The following is a 20,300-nucleotide window of genomic DNA, read 5'->3' as shown; positions in this document are numbered from 1 at the left end:
GACTCCTATCGACTCACAGGTGAAGTGTTGCCTCACCTGGATACTTTGTATTTAAGCAAACTTCATATTGATGGTGGAAAAGTTGAGAGAAATATATTTACGTTCAGCAGTTGGTCTGCAGATGCTGAAAATCCAAAGCAACACACAAAATACTAGAGGAAATCTGCAGGTCTGGCAGCATCTATGGAAATGAATAAACAGTCAATGTTTCAGGCCCAAACACTTCTTCAGGACTGGAAAGGAATAGTGTAGCTTTCCATATAATTTTGAAAGCATCTGTTTTAGATATTTCAAAATAACAGTTGGAGTTTGAACTGTACTGAAAGCTTACCTGTCTCTAATTCCCACTGCTCAACTTTAAGGAACAAAATCCAATATGTGGAAAATGTAGAAGAGAGAGTTTGATTTGTATTTTACACATTACAGATAACAGTCTTGCAATTACATAAAATATTGAAAAGACTTTTCCAAAACAAAAATTCAGAATCATAAATATCCCAAAAGTTCACATTTTGGCTGTAGAATGTGAAAGTTCAAAAGCAAAATAAAATCATGCAACATTTAAACATTGGTATTTATTAATGAATTGAACATTCTTAACCTTAAAAAAAATCTACATTATAGCACTGACTGGGACTGGAAAGATTCTTCCAAAGCAACAGTGGGACCCAAAAAAACATCAGAGCCAGGTCAATTTTTGGTATGTTTCAGGCCACTCATAAGCACTTCAATTGCCTGGATGTTACACACTTCATTTGAAGTATCTTTGTTTTTAATTATCTCAATAAGACAGTCACTTCCTGTGGACACAAGGTTACTGCTGAATAATACTTCCCACACTAGCTTCCTTCAGTACAAGTAAAGGCCAACTGTCCATTCTGATCCAAAACTATTAAGATATCTCAAGTCAATTTATTTGAGCAACTCAGAAATTCAGCTTTGAAATAAGAACCACACATTGCTCACAACAGTGAGAGGAAAGCACCACTTCCCTGGAATACCTGACTATTCCTCCAGTTTTAATTTTGTTTTTTATACTATAGACCCTGTCAGAACATCATTCAGAAGCTAAATTTTGATACATAGTTGTCCGGTAATGTGCTGTCTTCTCAAAGTTTCAGGCTCTTGTATTCATTTTCCAACTTGCAAATCTCTTTCCTTTCCAGTGTAGGAAAACAATCCCAACAGAAAAAGCAGAGTGCAAATAATATCAAAATAAAAAAAGAATGATTAATATGTGACAGTCAACGTCATACTATCTAATTAAGGAATGGTTCAGTTAATGCTTTCCATCAGGCAGATATTGAAAATTTATAGTTCAGCTTCTGTACACTTTGGCATCAGAAATATCCACATTTCACTGAAACACTTAATAATGGAATTGCATCTGAAACAATATCATACCTCGAGGCCAAAGTGAATAGTTCATGTTCTATCACTGAAATGGTACTCAAAGAAAGCAAACTTCATACTTTGACCAAAACAATGGGAAAACAGTAAAATCCAACTGGCTCAGATTTGTACACAAGCTTCAGGTAATATTCTCTATAGTTAAGCATGATAAGAATTTCCTTCCATAAAGTGTGCTACCAAACCAGCGATATACCAGTTTTGGACATAATCTATATCAGTAATGACACAAACAATTGCGTTCTTGCAAATTTCTTCAAGAATAAATAAAGAATTCTTTACTAATCTTCCTCCCTGTTATACTGCAATTAAGCAGAGTGAACAAAAAAGAAAATCTAGAAATCACAAAACAGTAATGTACATGCATCATAGGAACTGTGACTTGTGTTATGAAATGCACTTTGAATTATTTATGGAGGCAGTAATCTGGCTGTTGATTATTCTGAAAGGATACAATAGTAAATTTGTACATACTGAAAACTGGCATTGTGAAAATTAGGTTTGAATTGCATTAGTTGAAGGCTTCCAATGTATGCTTGACAGTAGAGCAACTTTTGAGTTCTTGATTGTGGAGGCGCAAACAACAAATATACATTATCAATAAATTCTAGTGTGCAAATATTCTAAAATCTATACATCAGACAGTGAGCTGCATTTAACACCTTTCAAAGCAGAACTGTTTTCTAGAGTAAAAAATACCAAACAATATAAAATACCTATTCCTCAACCTAACATCCCATTTGCATCGCAGTTTTGCATTATGTTATCTGGAATACTCAAAACACTGATGTATTTAACATCACAACTGAAGCTTCTGAGTATCATGCTGAAAGCATAGCTTGTAGAATAGAATATATTAACTTCAAACAGAAATTCATCTTGATCTGGTGGTCAGTCAGTAGAGAGTAACACATCATATGTATGACAAAAACACATAGGGCAGGTAAGCGAAACAGAAGGTAAGAAGTTGTATTTGCATGTGTGCGTGCGTGTGTTTGAGTGAGAGAGAGTGAGTAAGCGAGCAAGCAGGGGAGGGGAGAGAGAGAGAGAGGGAGAGTGGGGGTGGCAGGGGGAGGGGAGGGGGAGTGTGGGAAGTGGGAGAGGGAGGGGTAAAGAGAAAAAGACAGACAGATGCTGTAAATGAGTTTCAGGCCTCACCAACATTGCACTGACTAATGGAGATAAGTTAAATCCAGGAATCTGAAAATCTATACTTTGAAAGATTTAAAGATTTTATTATTGGGAACTCAGGTTATCCCTATAGTTCTTGGCTTTCCTATACTTCATTGACAAATATGCAGAACAGTCAAATTTTGCATGATTTTCTTTGTCCCTGAGGTGAATACCTGTACATTTTCTAATGATGCTTGCAACCTCATTGCTTTACCTGTCCACAGAACCGAACCCCAATTATAATACACCTTATACTTAAAAAAGAACAAAACTAATTGTACATTCTCATTCCAATCTTGGAGCTTTGCCATATTTGAGGAGATTTCATGTAGGAATAAAAGAACAACTCCTTGAACAGAGTTAAACTGGTCTCATGTTCACATCTCAGAGCTCAGAATGTGGGACATGATCTGCAAAATGAAAGAGAATCCATAAATTAGGTCTCACACAAAAAAATCAAGGAAACATCCAACATTGCCTGTTTCCACAATGACTCTCTTTGACACTCAATGACATTGTTGGAATCCTAACCTAGGCTCTCATCATAACTAATTTCCTGGGAATTTTCCTTATAATGCTGAATTTCCTTTATTTTTATATAGTTACAAAATTACAGGACATGTAATTTGTATTATTTTGCTGCAGGCAGCCATCAATAAATGTATTACACTTCTAGACGTATAACAAATGTTTAAACAAGAAATCTAAACATTATAGACCACATTCATTTTTCACATTTTTTAAAAAAAAGTCATTATTTATTAAACCGAAAAACAAATCACAATACTGAACATTCAATAAGGAACATGGAAACTTGGATGAGAATTCTTGATATTAGTATTTTTATTAGTTTTCTTTTCCCTAATGCTTTGCAAGTTGCATAGAGAGCAATGTTCAATCATTCACATGCACTCACTTGCTTTGCACATTCACACTTCAACTGCTTACTTGCTCAGTCATATGTGTTGAGAATTGCAAAAGTCTACTAAAGTGTATTTAACCAAATGTTAATGAATCTGATTAGGTGCTATGACTCCTTGTGATGAGCCTGTAATACACCTCTTAACCATAAAATTGAACTCAAAACCAGTCTGATGCTGCTCCATGAATTCCTCCAGCATTTTGTGTTTGTTGCTTGGACTTCCAACATCTGCAAATTTTCTCTTGTTTCTGATTCCATGATTTGCCTTTAATGCTTATTTTAGTGAAAACTATCACAAATATATTTTGAAACCTACTGAGTCATCAATATTTACTTTTCAGCATAAAGATCATAAACTATCAATGCAATCATTTTGATTTCTTTTTAGTATGCTCTTACTGCGAACATGCTTTGCTCACTAAATTAAAAGAGGTTTCAAATATACTGAAGTGTAATGAGATTACCAGCCTCACCTTTCGTACTGGCACGAGTTCGTCCATTCAACTTCTCCTCTTGCAACAGCCTCTGGAATTGTTTAATTTCTTGATCGTAGTCCTGCCATTCAGGGACAATTCGCATAGCTGCTTCCAATTTGGGCTCTTTAGTCATAGGGTTATTGCACTGGAAATGTCAAATTAAATGCTGGTTATTAGAAATTTACAGACTGTGATGGTCAAGACCCACAAATATAATAAGGACTTTAATATTTGATTCATGAAACTCATTCAATGTGAGATGAGGCAGGAAAACCCACTGAGTGAACACTGACCTTCAAACACCGATTTTTTAAAAACCATTCCTACCCATTCCCATTTGACTCTCCTTACATTCCCATCAATTCCTTCCCGTCCTTTTCCATTTACTGCATTCTGAGGACAATTTACAGTGGTCAATTAACCTACCATCTCTTTGGGATGTGGGAGGAAAACAGACCACCCGGGCAAATCAACACAGTCGCAGAGAGTGTGCAGTCTTCATGCAGACACGGATGAACCTAGGTCCCTGGAACTTTGATTACAGCAGCTTGACCAGTTGCACCACTGTGCTTTCAATTTGTTCAACATTGTTTAGAAGGATGGAAATGGGTATCATCAACAATCTGACACAGTACATCAAACATTTTCACTTTATAGGGATCTATTCTTGGTCGACAAAATACTCAATCCATTTCAGGCTGTAAACCCCTTTCAATGTCCAGAGCTCATGGGATCAGGTGCTGTGCTTTGTGCAACAGGAATAGCTGCTATTAAGGCCACAAAAAAGCATGTTTTTAGTTAATAATCAGCTCAGATAGCTAGTCTCCATCTAATCGTGCAACTGTCAAATACTTCCATTATTAAAAACTTCAGTTACATCTGCCCAATGTCAAAAATCTTTTAAAAGCCAAAAAAACATCACTGGTTCCCTTAGTTGTTTCTGGCAACTAGGAACATTTGAAGAGGCAACAATTAGCCCTCTCTTCAGCGTCCATATTTCAAAGTGATGGGGCATACAGGAGAATATTCTGTCATCAAGGTATGACCAGACTGAGGGTTCGTACAAAGAGAATAGTTTATTTTGTTCTGTATTCAGTTTTTTTCCCAGACCCTTTTCACTTTTACAACAGCCTTATGAGCTTTTTTAAGGGTTCATTCTCTATAACTTCTTCCACTGAAAAGCTGAGAGCATGTATGGTGCATCATATTACTCTTGTCTCTAACGGATAGAAACTTGCCAAAAACAAACCCATTTTCTATTATATCTAGATCTCACTGAAACATCAGAATGAATTATGATGTTTCGGTGAGCAGCAGACACTCTAACAGCATACTTACCAAATCAATAGTTTTAGCTTTCTTCTTAGATGCTTCATCACACCATGTCTCACACCACAGCCAATGTTGTGGAAGGGATTTAATAGGCACTTGATGAATCATGTTGTTAGGCAAATCCTGTAAAACACATTTAGCAGTTAAACAAAGGAAGTAATTTTAATCAGTTTTTGATTACCACAGATTTCAATACCTTTACATTAATAAGTACCATGAATTACTATTACCACAACTTAATGTTGTTTACATTACAAATAAATCTGCTGCTGCCCAAAGTTGCACAGTGTGACTGTATGCACATTAGTCATCACACCAAATCATACTGTCTTCAGTTAACCTTTGAAATTCCCAATTTAGATTAAATTTATACAGCATTTTTGACAACTGTCAAAAGCCCTTCACCGCCAATTTCAAAATACAAGCACTTTTTCAAAAACTTCAGGAAATATAGCAGCTCGTAAATAACTTATGCTCAGCATGCCCACAAGCCACAGTATGATGACAAGCAGATAAACTGTTCTATTGACAGATGAATATTCACTAAGACACCTCAGAAAAATAAAATTAAAAGCATAAAATGCTGCAAATTTTCTGCAGTTTGGGCAACATTTGTGAAAAAAAGTTTCAAGTCTGACACCCTCTTTGGAGTTGAGAAATGCATTAATCTATCTACTGCAGAGAAAGTGGTGTGGGAATTTCTTTCAATTAGAATTTATTTAAATCTTACATTCATCCCACAAGGTGAGGGAGTAAAAACTTTGTGTTATGACTCTGTTGCAACGTACAGACATGTGAATTTAAAAGTCTGATGGCTTGTAGAAAGAAGCTGTCCCATCGCCTGTTGGCTATAATGCTTTAATGCTGTGGTAGCGCTTGCCAGACGGAAGCAGCTGAAACAGTTTATAGTTGGGGTGACTGGTGTCCCCGATGATCTTTCAGGCCTTCTTTCTGCACCTGCTGCTGTAACTGTCCTCAATGGAGAGAAGTTCACATCCACAGATACAGTGGGTTGTCCATACCACTCTCTGCAGTGCCCAGTGATCAAGGTTGATGCAGTTCCTGTACCAGACAGTGACACAGCCAGGCAGTAATGCCCCTATAGAAGGTCTTGAGGATTTGGGGGCCCATGCCGAATTTCATCAGTCACCTGAGGTGGAAGAAACGCTGTTGTGCTTCTTTTGCCATAAAGCTGGTGGAGTCCAGCTGAGATCATTGGGATATGTATACTGAGGAACTTGAAACTACTCACCCTCACAACTGCAGACCCATTGATGTTGATCAGCTGTTGATTTGCTGGGTGAAAAAATGTGACTTTAAAACAGAAATTTAGTTCTTTTGTCTGTTTGCGAACAGACTGCTGGAGTGACCTGGAACTTCAGACCGCCTGCCTTTTTAATTCAGCATCCCATTCCCAACTATATGTTTGTCTGTGATCTCCTGCACTGTTACAATGAAACCAGTGCAAACTTGAGGAATAACATATCATCTTTCACCAAGGCACAATACAGCCAACAGGATTCAACACTGAATTTTCCAAATTTAGGTAATTCACTTTTTCTTTCTGCTTGCATCAGGAGTGGCCACTTCTGCCTGTGTTTCTCTGTTTTTCTTCCATTTGGATACTCAAATGCTACCTGTTTCTCTTTCCACGGAGTATTCTCTGGTCTGTTAATTTTTTCCTGTACTTTATTTTTATTTCAGATTTCTAGTATCTGCAGATTTTTTAGAACTATTTATTTAATTGGGGAAATTTTCTTCATAACACTGGCTTGGATTTTTTTCCTGTTTTTTTTGAAGAAAACAATGAGTTTAGTCTCAAGAAGGCATATGACACAGTGATGCCCTTGAACCACTACAACTAAAGTGATGGATTCTCTACTCAAATCTACAAATGGACTTAATCCTATGTGTTTTTGACTCAGAACGCGATCAACTGGGTTTAGGATTTATACAATTTATACATTATTCCACCAAGAACAGGAAGAACATGCTTATCATCCTAAGCATCTGCCATTCTTAGTCCACATTTTGGGCCAAAACCCTTCTTCAGGACTGGAAAGGAAGGGAGAAGTCAGAGTAAGAAGGTGGAAGGGAGGAGAGGAAGAAGTACGTGATGGCAGGTGATAGGTGAAATGAGGAGACAGGGAGGGGTGAAGTAAAAGAGCTGGGAAGTTCATTGGTGGAAGAGATAAAGGGTTGGAGGAGGGGGATCTGATAGGAGAGAACAGAAGACCATGGTAGAAAAAGAAGGGGCAGGAGCACCAGAGGGAGGTGATAGGCAGGTAAGGAGATAAGGTAAGAGAGGGAAACAGGAATGGGGAATGGTGAAGGGAAGGGGGGCAATTACTGGAAGTCCAAGAAATCAATGTTCATGCCATCATCTTGGAGGCTACCCTGGCAGAAGAAAGTGTTGCTCCCCCAATCTCAGTGTGGCCTTATCATGGCAGTAGAGGAGGCCATGGACTGGCACATTGGATGGGAATGGAAAGTGCAATTGAAATGGGTGGCTCCAGGGGGATCCCGCCTTTTCAGGCAGACGGAACACTGGTGAAGCGGTCTCCCAATGTATGTCGAGTCTCATCGATATACAGGATGCTACGCTGGGAGCACTGGATATAGTAGAGGAACCCAACAGACTTGCGGGTGAAATGCTGCATCAGCTGGGAGGACTGCTGGGACCCTGAATGGTGGTGAGGGAGAAAGTGTAGAAGCAGGTGTACCCTAAATGATAGTGAGAGAAGAGGTATAAGGGCAGGTGTTCCTGAATGGTAGTGAGGGAAGAGGTATAGGGGCAGGTGTTCCTGAATGGTACTGAGGGAAGAGGTATAGGGGCAGGTGTTCCTGAATGGTAGTGAGGGAGGAGGTGTACCCTGAATGGTACTGAGAAAGAAGATGTAGGGCAAGGTGTTCCTGAATGTTGGTGCACCTAGCCTTACATCTCCTCTCTCACTACCATTCAGGGCCATACTCATGTTTGCCATTGTTACTGAACCATTTTTTCCTTCTGGAAAAAGACTTTCTCACTCTACAATGCAAACACATTTCTCTCATTATGTGGCAAATAGAAGTGCACACAACACTCGTGAGATGCAGCTTGAGTATTGTGCACAGTTCCACCTATTCCACAAGTTTGTAACACACAGAAGGATTATGCCATTCAGCCCATTGAGACTGCTCTGTCATTTCATCAAGGCTGATCCATTTCCCTCTCAAACTATTCTCCTGCATTCGACTCATAACTTTTTACGCCCTGACTAATCAAGAACCTACCAATCTCTGTCTTAAATGAACCTAGTGCCCTGGCCTCCACAGCTGCCTGTGGCAAAGAATTCCACACTTCACCATCCTTTGGGTAAAGAAATTCCTCCTCATCTTTGTTCTAAATGGATGTCCTCTATTTTGAGGCTGTGCCCTCCGGTTCTAGGCTCCCCGACCAAAGGAAACATCCTCTTCATATCCAGTCTACCTAGGCCTTTCAACATTTGATGGACTTCAATGAGATCCCCCTCCCAATTCTACTAACTTCTAGTGAGTACAGGCTTAGAGTCTTCAATTGCTGCTCGTGTGATAATCCTTTCATTCCTGGAATTATTCTCCTGGACTTCTTCTGAACCCTCTCCAATGTCAGAACATCCTTTTTTTAAAATTAGGTGTCTAAAACTGCTCAAAATACTCCAAGCGAGGGCTTGACAGAGCCTTATACAGCCTCAGCATTATATCCTTGCTTTTATATTCTAGTCCTCTTGAAATGAATGCTTACATTGCATTTGCCTTCTTCACCACCAATTCAACCAGCAAATGAACCTTCAGAGATCCTGCAAAGGGATTCCCAAATCACTTTGCACATTGGATTTTTGAATTTTTCCTGTTTAGAAAATAGTTCATGTTTTTATTCCTTCTACCAAAGTGCACGACCACACACTTCCTGACACTGTACTTCACCTGCCATCTCTTTGTCTATTCTCCTAATCCAAGTCCTTCTGCAGCCTCTGCTTCCTCATCAAGGGAAGTTAAGGACCAAGGGAAGCCAAGGAAAAGGCATATGAGGTAGCAAAAGTGAATGGGAAGTTGGAAGATTGGGAAGCCTTTAAAATCCAACAAAAGACAAATCAAACAGCCGTAAGATTGGAAAAGATGAAATATGAGGGCAAACTAGCAAATAATATAAAGCAGGATACTAAAAGTTTTTTTTCAGTTATATAAAGAGGAAAAGGAAGTTGATATTGGGCCACTGTAAAATGATGCCGGTGAGGTAGTAATGGAGGGATGAAAAAATGGCAGATGAACTTAATGGGTACTTTGCACCTATCTTCACTGTGGAAGACACTAGCAGTGTGCCAGAGGTCTGTGTGTGTTAGGGAGCAGGAGTGAATGCCATTGCTATTACAAGGGAAAAAGTGCTAAACAAACTCAAAGATCTTCAGATGGATAAGTCACCCTGGACCAGATGGACTCCATCGTAGAGTCCTGAGAGAGGTTGCTGAAGAAATAACGGATGCATTGGTCATGATCTTTCAAGAATCGCTTGATCCTGGCATGGTCCTGGAGAACTGGAAGATTGCAAATGTCATTCCATTCTTTAAGAAGGGTGGAAGGCAAAAGAAAGGAAATTATAGGCCAGGGTAGCCTAATCTCAGTGGTTGGGAAAGTGTTGGAGTCTCTTATTAAGAATGAGGTTTCAAGGCACTTGGAGACAAAATAAATCAAAGTCAGCATAGTTTCTGTAAAGAGAAATCTTGCCTGACAAGCCTGGTAGAGTTTTTCAAGGAAGTAACAAGCAGAGTGGACAAAGGAGAGGCAGTGGATGTCACTCACTTGGATTTTCAGAAGGTATTTGCTAAGGTGCCACACATGAGGCTGCTTAACACGATGAAATCCTATGGCCTTACAAAAAGATGTTGGCACGGATAGCAGAATTGCTGACAGGCAGAAGGCAGCGAGTGGGAATAAAGAGGCCTTTTCTGGTTGGCTGCCGGTGACTAGTGTTCCTCAGGGGTCAGTATGGTGAGCGCTACTTTTCACATTGTTTGTCAATAATTTGGATAATGAAAATGATGGCTTTGTGGTAAAGTTTGTGGATGTTTCGAAGGTAGGTGGAGGGGAAGGTAATGATGAGGAAGCAATGCGATTACAGTCAGACTTGGACAAGTTGGAAGAATGGACAAAAAAGTGGCAGATGGAATACTGTGTTGGGAAATGTACAATAATGCATGGAACAATAGTCTGGACCACTATCTAAATGGGGAAAAGGTTCAAACATCAGAGGTGTAGAGGGGCTTGGGGAGTCCCCGTGTAAGACTCCCGGAAGGTTAATTTACAGGTTGGGTCTGTGGTAAAGAAGGCAAATGCAATATTGACATTTATTTCAAGGGCAATAGAATATAAAAGCAAGGAGATAATGCTGAGGCTTTATTAGACACTGGTCAGGTAGCACTTGTTATTGTCAACAGTTCTAGGCCCACATCTCAGAAAGGATGTGTTGTCATTGGAGAGAGTCCAGAGGAGGTTCACGAGGATGATTCAGGGAATGAAGGGGTTGACATACGAGAAGCATTTGGCAGCTTTAGGCCTATACTCACTGGAATTTGGAAGAATGTGGAGGGATCTCATTGAAACCTACCGAATGCTAAAACGACTAGATAGGGTGGATGTGGAGAGGATGGTTCCTGTGATGGGGTTTTCAGAACTGGAGGGTACAGCCTCAAAATTGAGGGCTGGCCTTTTAGAACACAAGTAAGGAGAAATTCTTTTAGCTAAAGAGTAGTGAATCTGTGGAATGCTCTGCCACAGACAGCGGTGGAGGCCAAGTCCATTTGTATATTTAAGACGAAAGTTGGTAGTTTCCTGAAAGGTCAGGGCATCAAATGATACGATGAAAAGGCAGGTGTAGGGGGTTGTGTGGGATCCGGGATCAGCCATGATGGAATGGCGGAGCAGACTTGATGGGTGAATGGCCTAATTCTCTCCTATGTCTTATGGTCTTGTTATCTTCCCTTCCATCTACCTTCATTTGCAAACTTGGCCAAAAAGCTACTAATTTTATCATCCAAATTGCTGACACAGAATGTAAAAAGAAGTAAAAAGAAGTTCCAATACTGACACCCCGTGGAACATCACTTGTCACCGACAGCCAATCTGAAAAGGATCCCTTTATTCCCACCCTTTGCCTACTGCCAATCAGTCAATGCTTATCCATGCTAGTATCTCTCCTGGGCTCTCATCTTGTTTAGCAGCCTTATGTGCAGCACCTTGTCAAAGGCCTTCTGAATATCCAAGCATACAACATCCACCAATTCTCCTTTGCTATTTCTTCAAAAACTTCCAACAGATTTCTTCCAGGGAAGATTTTCTCTTAAGGAAACCATGCCGACTTTGGCTTATTTAATGACATGCCTCCAAGTACCCCCAAACTACATCCTGAACTCCAACACCTTCTCACCCACTGAGGTCAGACTAACTGACCTTCAATTTCCTTTCTTCTCCCTCTCTCCTCTCTTGAAGACTGGTGACATTTGCAATTTTTCAGTCCTTGGAACCATGCCAAAATCTACTGATTTTTGATAGATTATTGCTAATATTTCTACAATCCTGTCAGCGACCTTTTAGTTTCTTAAGCACCATCTCCTTAGTAATAGCAACTGAACTCATATCTGCCCCTCGACACTCTCGAACTTCTGGCATACAATGAATGTCTTTCACAGTGAAGACTACTGCAAAATACTTATTCAGTTTGTCAGGCATTTCATTGTTTCCCCCTGCTACTATTAAGCATCATTTTCCAGTGGTCCAATATCTACTCTTGCCTCTTTTTCACTCTTTATATATCTGAAAAATGCTTTTGGTATCACTTTTGATATTATTGGCTAGCTAACTTTGATATTTCGTCTTTTTCCACCTTGTGTTTTTTTTTAGTTGCCTTCTGTTGGTTTTTTTAAAATTTCCTAATCCTCTTAATTTCCCACTAATTTTCGCTCCTATATGTTCTCTCTTTTGCTTTGACTTCCCTTGTCAGCCACAGTTGTGTCATTCTGCCTTTAGAATACTTCCTCTTCTTTGGGATCTATCTGTCCTGTGCCTTCCGAATTGCTCCCAGAAACTCCAGCCATTGCTGTTCTGCTGTCATCCCTGCTTGTGGCACCTTTCTATCAACTTTGGCCAGCTCCTCTCTCAGGCCTCTGTAATTCCCTTTACTCTCCCGTAATACTGATACATCTGACTTTAGCTTCTCCCTCTCAAATTGTAGAATAAATTCCATCATATTATAATCACTGTTTCCCAAGGGTTCCTTTACCTTAAGCTCTCTAATGACATCATTACACAACACCCAATCCAGAATGCTGATCCCCTAGTGGACTCAACCACGAGTTTCTCCAAAAATCCACAGATACTCTCTCCTGGGATCCTGCATTAGCTTGATTTTCCCAATCTATCTGCATATTGAAAGCCCTCATGACTAACATAATGTTGCCTTTCCGGCAGGCTTTTTCCATCTCCCGCTATAATTTATACACCACATCTCGGTCACTGTTCAGAGATCTGCAAATAACTCCCATCAGGGTCTTCTTACCCTTGCAGTTTCTTAACTCTACCCACAAGGATTCTGCACCTTCCGATCCTATGTCACCTCTTTCTGAAGTTGTGGTTTAATTCCTTCTGCCCACCTGTCTGTCCTTTCAACACAATGCATATCTTTGGATGTTAAAACTCCCAGCTGTGATATTTAATCCAGTGATGCCTACAACATCATATCTGGCAATTTCTATCTGTGCTACAAAATTATCTACCTTACTCTGAATACTGTACGAATTCAAATATAACATCTTCGGTCCTGTATTCACCATCTCTCTTTTCAATTTTGTTTCCACGTTGCCTTATGTTAAATTCTTATCCTTCTAAACTTCTTTATTATGACTTTAATAACCTCTTCCTATCTTTTTCTATATCCTTACTTTTCCAAGCTATTAAACCCAGTCCCTGCTATTTAGTTTATAGTCCTACCCACTGCCCCAGTTCTGCAACCAGGTAGGACCCTAGTCCAACATGGTTCAGATGGAGCTCATCCAATTGGAACAGCTCCTTCCTTCCCCAATACTTTGTCAATGTTCCATTAATTCATACTCACTTCTCCAGCATCAACCTTTGAGCCACATGTTTAGCACTCTATAATCCTGTGCCAATTTGAATGTGGCTCAGATAACAATCCAGAGATGACCTTTTTTGTTCTGTATTTTATTTTAGTCTCTAGCTGCTCAAATTCTCTCAGCAGAACCTCCTTCCCTGTTCTTCATACATTGTTGATACCCATATAGACCACAACAATGGAATCTTTCCCCACCCACTCCCACTCTACAGTCAGGTAAGATGTTCTGAACCCCAATACCAGCTAGACAACATATGCTAGTGTCTCTTGGTCCTTACAAAAGAAAACTGTGTATATTCTCTTTACTATGTTATTCCAAATTACAACTCTCCTCTTGAATGGCTCCCTGAACCTAGGTGCCATGGTTTTGTTGCTCATCCTTCCTACAGCCCCCACTGTCATTCTCACAGGAAGCAACAATCTCATACTTGTTGGACAAGGTCAAGGACTGAGGGTCCTCCAGCACTATCTCTGGATTCCCTTAGCTAGCTCACTAGCTGTCACACCCTCTTGTTCTTGGCTACAGACCAGATTTGAAGTAGTTAACCTAATGGGTGTGACAGCCTCCTGAAAAAAAGTGTGTCCAGATAACTTTCCCCTTCCCAATGCATTATACTGTACGAAGCTCAAATTCCAGGTTATCATTTTGAACCCGAGTTTCTTGAGCGACCAACATTTCCTGCAGATTTCATCATCTGGAACCACCATACACCCCTACTTAATTTAATTAGTTGTAATTTCGCATCCTTTTCATTAACTACTACAAAAAAATACCTTACCTGATTGTATAACCTCATCTGTGCCTCTGAGCCATAGCCTCAGACCTCAAACCCCTACACTGGCCTATTCACACAATGGTTGCTTCAAAATGGCCTCTGTGGCCTTGGCTTCCACCACTTCTCACTGAAACATCTTGAGCCAAAGCCTCAGTTCTCCTCTCTTAACTCTGTCGTGCTCTGACAATGAATGTACCATAATGGTCGCTCCACTTAAACCTAATTTCTTTTTATTGACCCAAGTGAAACACAAAGCAGTTAGACTTGCTCTCTTCAATGGTTCCTGCTCTCACACAGATCTCATCCTTGCTACTCCAAAGTGAAACTCACATGCATCAAGACCTGCTCTTTTCAATGGTTCCTGCTTTCAAACAGATCTCCCTCTTGTTACTTCATAGGGAAACTCACATGCAATGAGACCTGCTTTTTACAATGGCTCCCACTCTCACATATATCTCCCTCTTGATACTCCACAGTACATTCTATAGCTTTTGGCAGTTTCACATTTTTTTAATATATGGTAACTTCTTAATCTGGAATCCCTTGAATCTCTGTCTTGAGTACTTTCATGGTTACCACTAAATTACTTTTAAGTAGCTGTTCCAATGCACTTTTACTGAACCAGTAGTCAGCCAATTAACATTTGTCACTTTAAAACCTTTATCTTTAGCATTTTTCACAATGACAAATTTAAGTGAGTTATGACCATTGTAAGATTTCTCTATTATTCATACCAAATGCCCAGCTTCAACCCATAAAACTAAGTCTGTATTTTGTAATACTTGTAAGAAATTGTTTAAAAGGAATACTCTCAGATGTTGTATTTTTCTCCTCTGTACCTTATACCAATTTATAGCAGGGTTATTGAAATCTCCTACTTTTACTGTGCTAATGTTTTTGCACATCACAAAATTGCTCTACCTTGGACTGTCCATAGTACATTACAGCATCTTGATTGCCCCTTTTCAATTCTGCAGTTCAACATGTATAGCCTGATGTGATATTAACATATTTTTTCTCACAATGATTATTCCAGAACTAAAATTGTTAATCACTCTTTATCCTCCGCTATCTCAGATAAGCAGGAACACTGAGTTATCATTCCTGCTCATGTTTATGCTACAGTTAAATCATACATAAGATATAAAATATGTTTGTGCTTTGCCTTCTGTTCAGGTATTAATATTCAGCATGTCCAGATTCCTTTTTTGTCTATTCTGCTCCCCTTCTGAATCTAGAGTCAGCTAGTTTAAGCTCTGTCTGACAGCATCAGCAAGCCTACATGAAAGAATATTGGACAATGTGTTGGAGAGGTGCAATTTCTTTAGGCCATACATACTTCGTTCTGTGTAGCCTGTATAGAGAGTCATTCCAAAAATAAACCTCAACCTCAGGTGATCATAAGATAACTTAACCATTTTCTCCTCAGTGACACAAAAAGTACTCAAAGCCCATCAACAATCATTCTGGAGTCACAGAGAAACATTATAGGAGTTATCAAATGGGATCATGTTAACTGTATGATTTGTGAATCATCAAATAACAGTGCATAAATCACAAGTCACAAAGGAGGTACCAGGTCCAAAGCAATCACGATAATGTGTGCTTTTAAGTTGTCAGCATCATTTTTCTCATGTCCTGATTCAATTTTCACAGCAACCTTAACAAGACGGTACACACTGTTTTGAATGAATACTTCAGCTACAAAACATGTCTAAAAAGAATTTGAACTGTAAACTGTCTGCTTTATTAAGATTAATCAGTATTACATTTGTTAACACTGGGATGTCCGGACTGTCTTACGCAGAGAGGTTAGAGAGACTGGGCTTGTACACGCTGGAATTAAGGAGATTGAGAGGGGATCTGATTGCAACATATAAGATTATTAAGGGATTGGACAAGATAGAGGCAGGAAATATGTTCCAGATGCTGGGAGAGTCCAGTACCAGAGGGCACGGTTTGAGAATAAGGAGTAGGTCATTTAGGACAGAGTTAAGGAAAAACTTCTTCTCCCAGAGAGTTGTGGGGGTGTGGAACGCACTGCCTCGGAAGGCAGTGGAGGCCAATTCTCTGGATGCTTTCAAGAAGGAGCTAGATAGGTATCTTATGGCTAGGGGAATCAAGGGATATGGGGACAAGGCAGGAACCGAGTATTGATAGTAGATGATCAGCCATGATCTCCGAATGGCGGTGCAGGCTCGAAGGGCCGAATGGTCTACTTCTGCACCTATTGTCTATTGTCTAACAATTCCTGTAGTAACCAACAACTGCAAAGCAGTATTAGCTATTCTCTATTCAAAGCCCTTTGTAATAGCAGAATTACACAGTAGTGAAATCTTTATCACAATTTTATATTAAAATTCGATATATTGTGAATTTAACATCACCTTTAGTTAGCTGGACTTTTGAAAGAAAGAATACTAAAACACAGATTTGCAACTGTAATGCAGGACTGTTAGTACTTACCGTCACAATCAATAAAATGGATACAATGGCTAGAATTTGCAAATGAACAGCTAAGGCAGTTGAAGCTGCCATCAACGACTCACTTAGTGCTCCACAGGATGCATTTTGCAAACAATAATGATATCAGTCATTAAGTGTCAAATTCATATTTTTTTACATATCTTGATAACCACTGAAAATTGCATCTTAACTTATAAGGTGCAACTGAAATTTTAGAATGGACGCTCAGACATAACTCCGGCTGTCTCCAGCTCCAGTTTCAACAACAGCGGATGCCTTCAGACTGCGAATTATGCAGCCTCTAGCTCCAGTTCCAGCTTGGGCCTCACATGTCACCAACCCCAGGCTGCGATTTTCCTTGCTGAGCCCCCAAGCCTCTTTTCCCCACCATCACTCTCCAGCCCCGAGTCTCTCAGACTCCCCGTCACTTCTTGGGTTCTGGAAATCTCCACCTTCCTACATTCCCTACACACCCCAACCCTCCCCACAACTCATCTGATACCACCAACTCTTCTCCCCCCTCTGACCCCAACTCTAATCCCTGCTGTGTCTTCTCCATTCCCTCTGACCTTCCCCTCTCTGAGACGGAATGTTCTGTCCTCAGCAAGGGCCTTACCTTTATCCCCCTTCATCCGCAGCTCAATGAGTTCTACGCCCACCCATGACATTAAGATACTCTGACGCCCCTGTCTCAGAACCCACTTCTTTGGCAAGAATTCCACAAACTGCACCGATGACCCACTCTCCTCTTCTTGGACACCCTGCTCTGGATCTTTTCATCTCTAATTGCTGACGAGACATCACCGGCTCAATTTCAGACTCCTCTCTTCTCTTTGAACCTTACCCACTCTGAACACACTGCCCTTCACTTTCTCTGTTCCAATCCCAACGTCACAATCAAACCCACAGACAAAGGGAGCACTGTTGCAGTCTGGTGGACGGACCTCTACCTTGCTGAGGCCAGACGACAAATCTCAGACTCTTCCCCTTACCTACTCCCTTGAAAAAGACCCCACTCAGAACCAACGGTCTCCCACACCATTACTAACTTCATCAATCCTGGAGAACTCCCATCCACTGCCACCAAACTCATAATTCCCTTAACCTGCACTGGTCATTTCTACCTCCTACCCAAGATCCACAAACCTGACTGTCTAGATAGGCCTGTTACCTATGCCTGCTCCTACCCATTGAACTCATTTCTGCATACCTTGAGTCCATTCTATCCCCCTAGGTTCAGTCCCTTCCCACCTAATACATTCATGACACCTCACATGCTCTTGATCTCACCAATTTTCTGGCCATGGTCACCTAACGTTGGTAAATTAGGTCACTTGGCTGTCCTCCTACCTGCATACAGGCAGAGGCTAAAGAGCAGAGATTCAAACAATGAAGATGTGGTTGCAGAAGGCAGAGGAGTGGCTACGGGACTGCTTCAAGTCAGTGGACTGGGCTGTGTTCAAGGACTCATCTATGGATCTCAATGAATACACCATGATTGTATCAGACTTTATTAAAACAGTTATAGATGATTGTGTCCCCACAAAATCATTCAAAAGAATTCCCCAATCAGAAGCCATGAGATCCATAATCTGCTGAGAGCCAGATCAGAGGCATTCAAATCCAATGACCAAGAAAATTACAAGAGGTCAAGGTGCAATCTCTGGGAATCTAGCTCACAAGCAAAGTGGCAATTTAGGACTAAACCTGAATCAACGAAGGATGCTCAACAGTTGCGGCAGGGTTTAGCTTCCAGATGAACTCAATGACTTCCATGTTTGCTTTGACTGTCAAAACATGGAGGAATCATCATAACCTCCCCCAGCCCCCAACGATCCTATGATTTCAGTCTCTGAGGCTGACATGTGAGCAGCCTTCAGGAGGACGAACCCACAAAAAGTATCCAGCTCAGAAGGGATACCTGGCCAAGTTCTAAGGGCTTGTGCTGATCAACTGGCTGGGATCTCAGTGATCTCTAACTGGCTGGTTAGAGATCACTGAGATCTCTAACCTCTCACTTCCATGGTTTGAGCTATTCACCTGCTTCAATGGTACCAATGCCCAAGGTGACTGGTTACCTGCCTCAATGACTGTCGGTCAGTAGCACTTAAATCCACAGTGATGAAGTGCTTAGAGATGAAACATATGAACTCCTGCCTGAGAAGTGACTTGGATCTGCTCTAATTTGCCTGCTGGAACAACAGATGCCATATCATTGACTCCTCACTCAACATCCAGACAGCAAAGATGCATACATCAGGTTGCTCTTTATCTACTGCAACTCAGCATTCAAAATCGTCACCCCCTCAAAACTAATCAATAATACCTTAGCCTCAGTATCTTCTTGTGCAATTGGCCCCTCAATTTCTTCACTGGTAGACTTGTCAGTTCAGATTGGCAACAACATCTCCTCCACAATTTGCATCTAAGCAGAGCTCCAATGCCGTATTCACGTTTGCTGATGACACCAATGTTGTAGGCCGAATCAAATGTGCATATAGGAGGGGATTGGAAATCTGGTTGAGTCAAGTTGAGTCACAGCAAGTTTAAGTCACACTATGATAAACTGGGATTCTCTCATCAAACTAACTCTCACTATAACCGTTGAAAAGCTAATTATTATAATTCCACACATCCTCCAGCTTTGCTAAACTAGTACAAAGACTTAATTGTTGAATTAATGCTACTGTAATAATACCCCATTAACTGAGTGGCTTCAGCAAACTTAATCAGTAAATTTTCCAATTGTTTATCAGGCTACCCAAGGGTATGACTTCTACTTATCTGTTCCAGGTAATTTTACTGAAGTCTTATCCTTCAACTGAGAAATCCAAAAATGTATTTGACAACCAAGCACTAAATGCTTTTATCTAAATGAGTGTATTCTTATGTTGATCATATATTGTATGCTATCACTTTATCATATGCAGCGAACATGGATGGAAACAATTAATAAGACATGGCCCTGGATTGCACAGCTCAGGAAATACAGACTTGTTTATAATCTCTCACCTATATATTTACACTGCCTCAGCGTGAAAATAAATTAAATTATTTGGGCACTTCTGCAATTCTTTCCCATGTTATCAGATAAATGTGTCTTTGTTAAATAATCCCTCATCTATCTGTGCTGGCCTCCTGTAACTTGGGTATGCATCAGACAGTATTCAGGCTGCTTCTAATCCACAGCTATGCTTGCTGTAACATGTCCTGATTATTTTCTGCAAACTACAGCCCAAATGCATCAGAGAGCATTGTAAAATGCAACAGTCAAAATTATGGCATTTGTCATTATTATCACTGTAACAGCAAATTATGGGTCACTGTTCCTTACTATCATTGATATTGCATAATACAAACAACACATTAGTATCAGGTTATCATGCTGAATAAGTCATATTTGCTCAAGAGGATTATTAATGTAAAAATTATCGTTCCTAGATATTTGTATTGTTAGCATATTTCCATACTATTTGGCGCCTTTGCAATGATAAATTGGGGCTAATAGTTCAATTATAGCCCTTAAAACATGATTTGATGTTTTTATTGTTTTTGAGCAGCAGTAGCACACAACAGATTAATGGTGTAAAATTGCTGCTGTG

At 40.2% G+C, this 20,300-nt stretch overlaps 1 protein-coding gene across 2 annotated transcripts in view; it reads right to left on the bottom strand.

The window, feature by feature from the left end:
- Positions 1-388: 388 nt before the first annotated feature.
- Positions 389-20,300, bottom strand: part of uggt1 (UDP-glucose glycoprotein glucosyltransferase 1) — a 180,228-nt gene continuing 160,316 nt past the window's right edge. For both annotated transcript variants that reach the window (XM_059949051.1, XM_059949058.1), the window contains 3 exons: positions 5,320-5,436; positions 3,979-4,126; positions 389-2,993 (listed from right to left, as the gene is read on the bottom strand). In XM_059949051.1, coding sequence (XP_059805034.1) covers positions 2,968-2,993; positions 3,979-4,126; positions 5,320-5,436 — 291 coding nt within the window. In that variant the 3' untranslated portion in view covers positions 389-2,967. The remainder of the gene's footprint in view (positions 2,994-3,978; positions 4,127-5,319; positions 5,437-20,300) is intronic.

The sequence above is a fragment of the Hypanus sabinus genome, chromosome 2 (genome assembly GCF_030144855.1).
Source record: "Hypanus sabinus isolate sHypSab1 chromosome 2, sHypSab1.hap1, whole genome shotgun sequence".
NCBI classification, from domain to species: Eukaryota; Metazoa; Chordata; class Chondrichthyes; order Myliobatiformes; family Dasyatidae; genus Hypanus; species Hypanus sabinus.
This window is presented reverse-complemented; position numbering and strand designations above follow the sequence as displayed.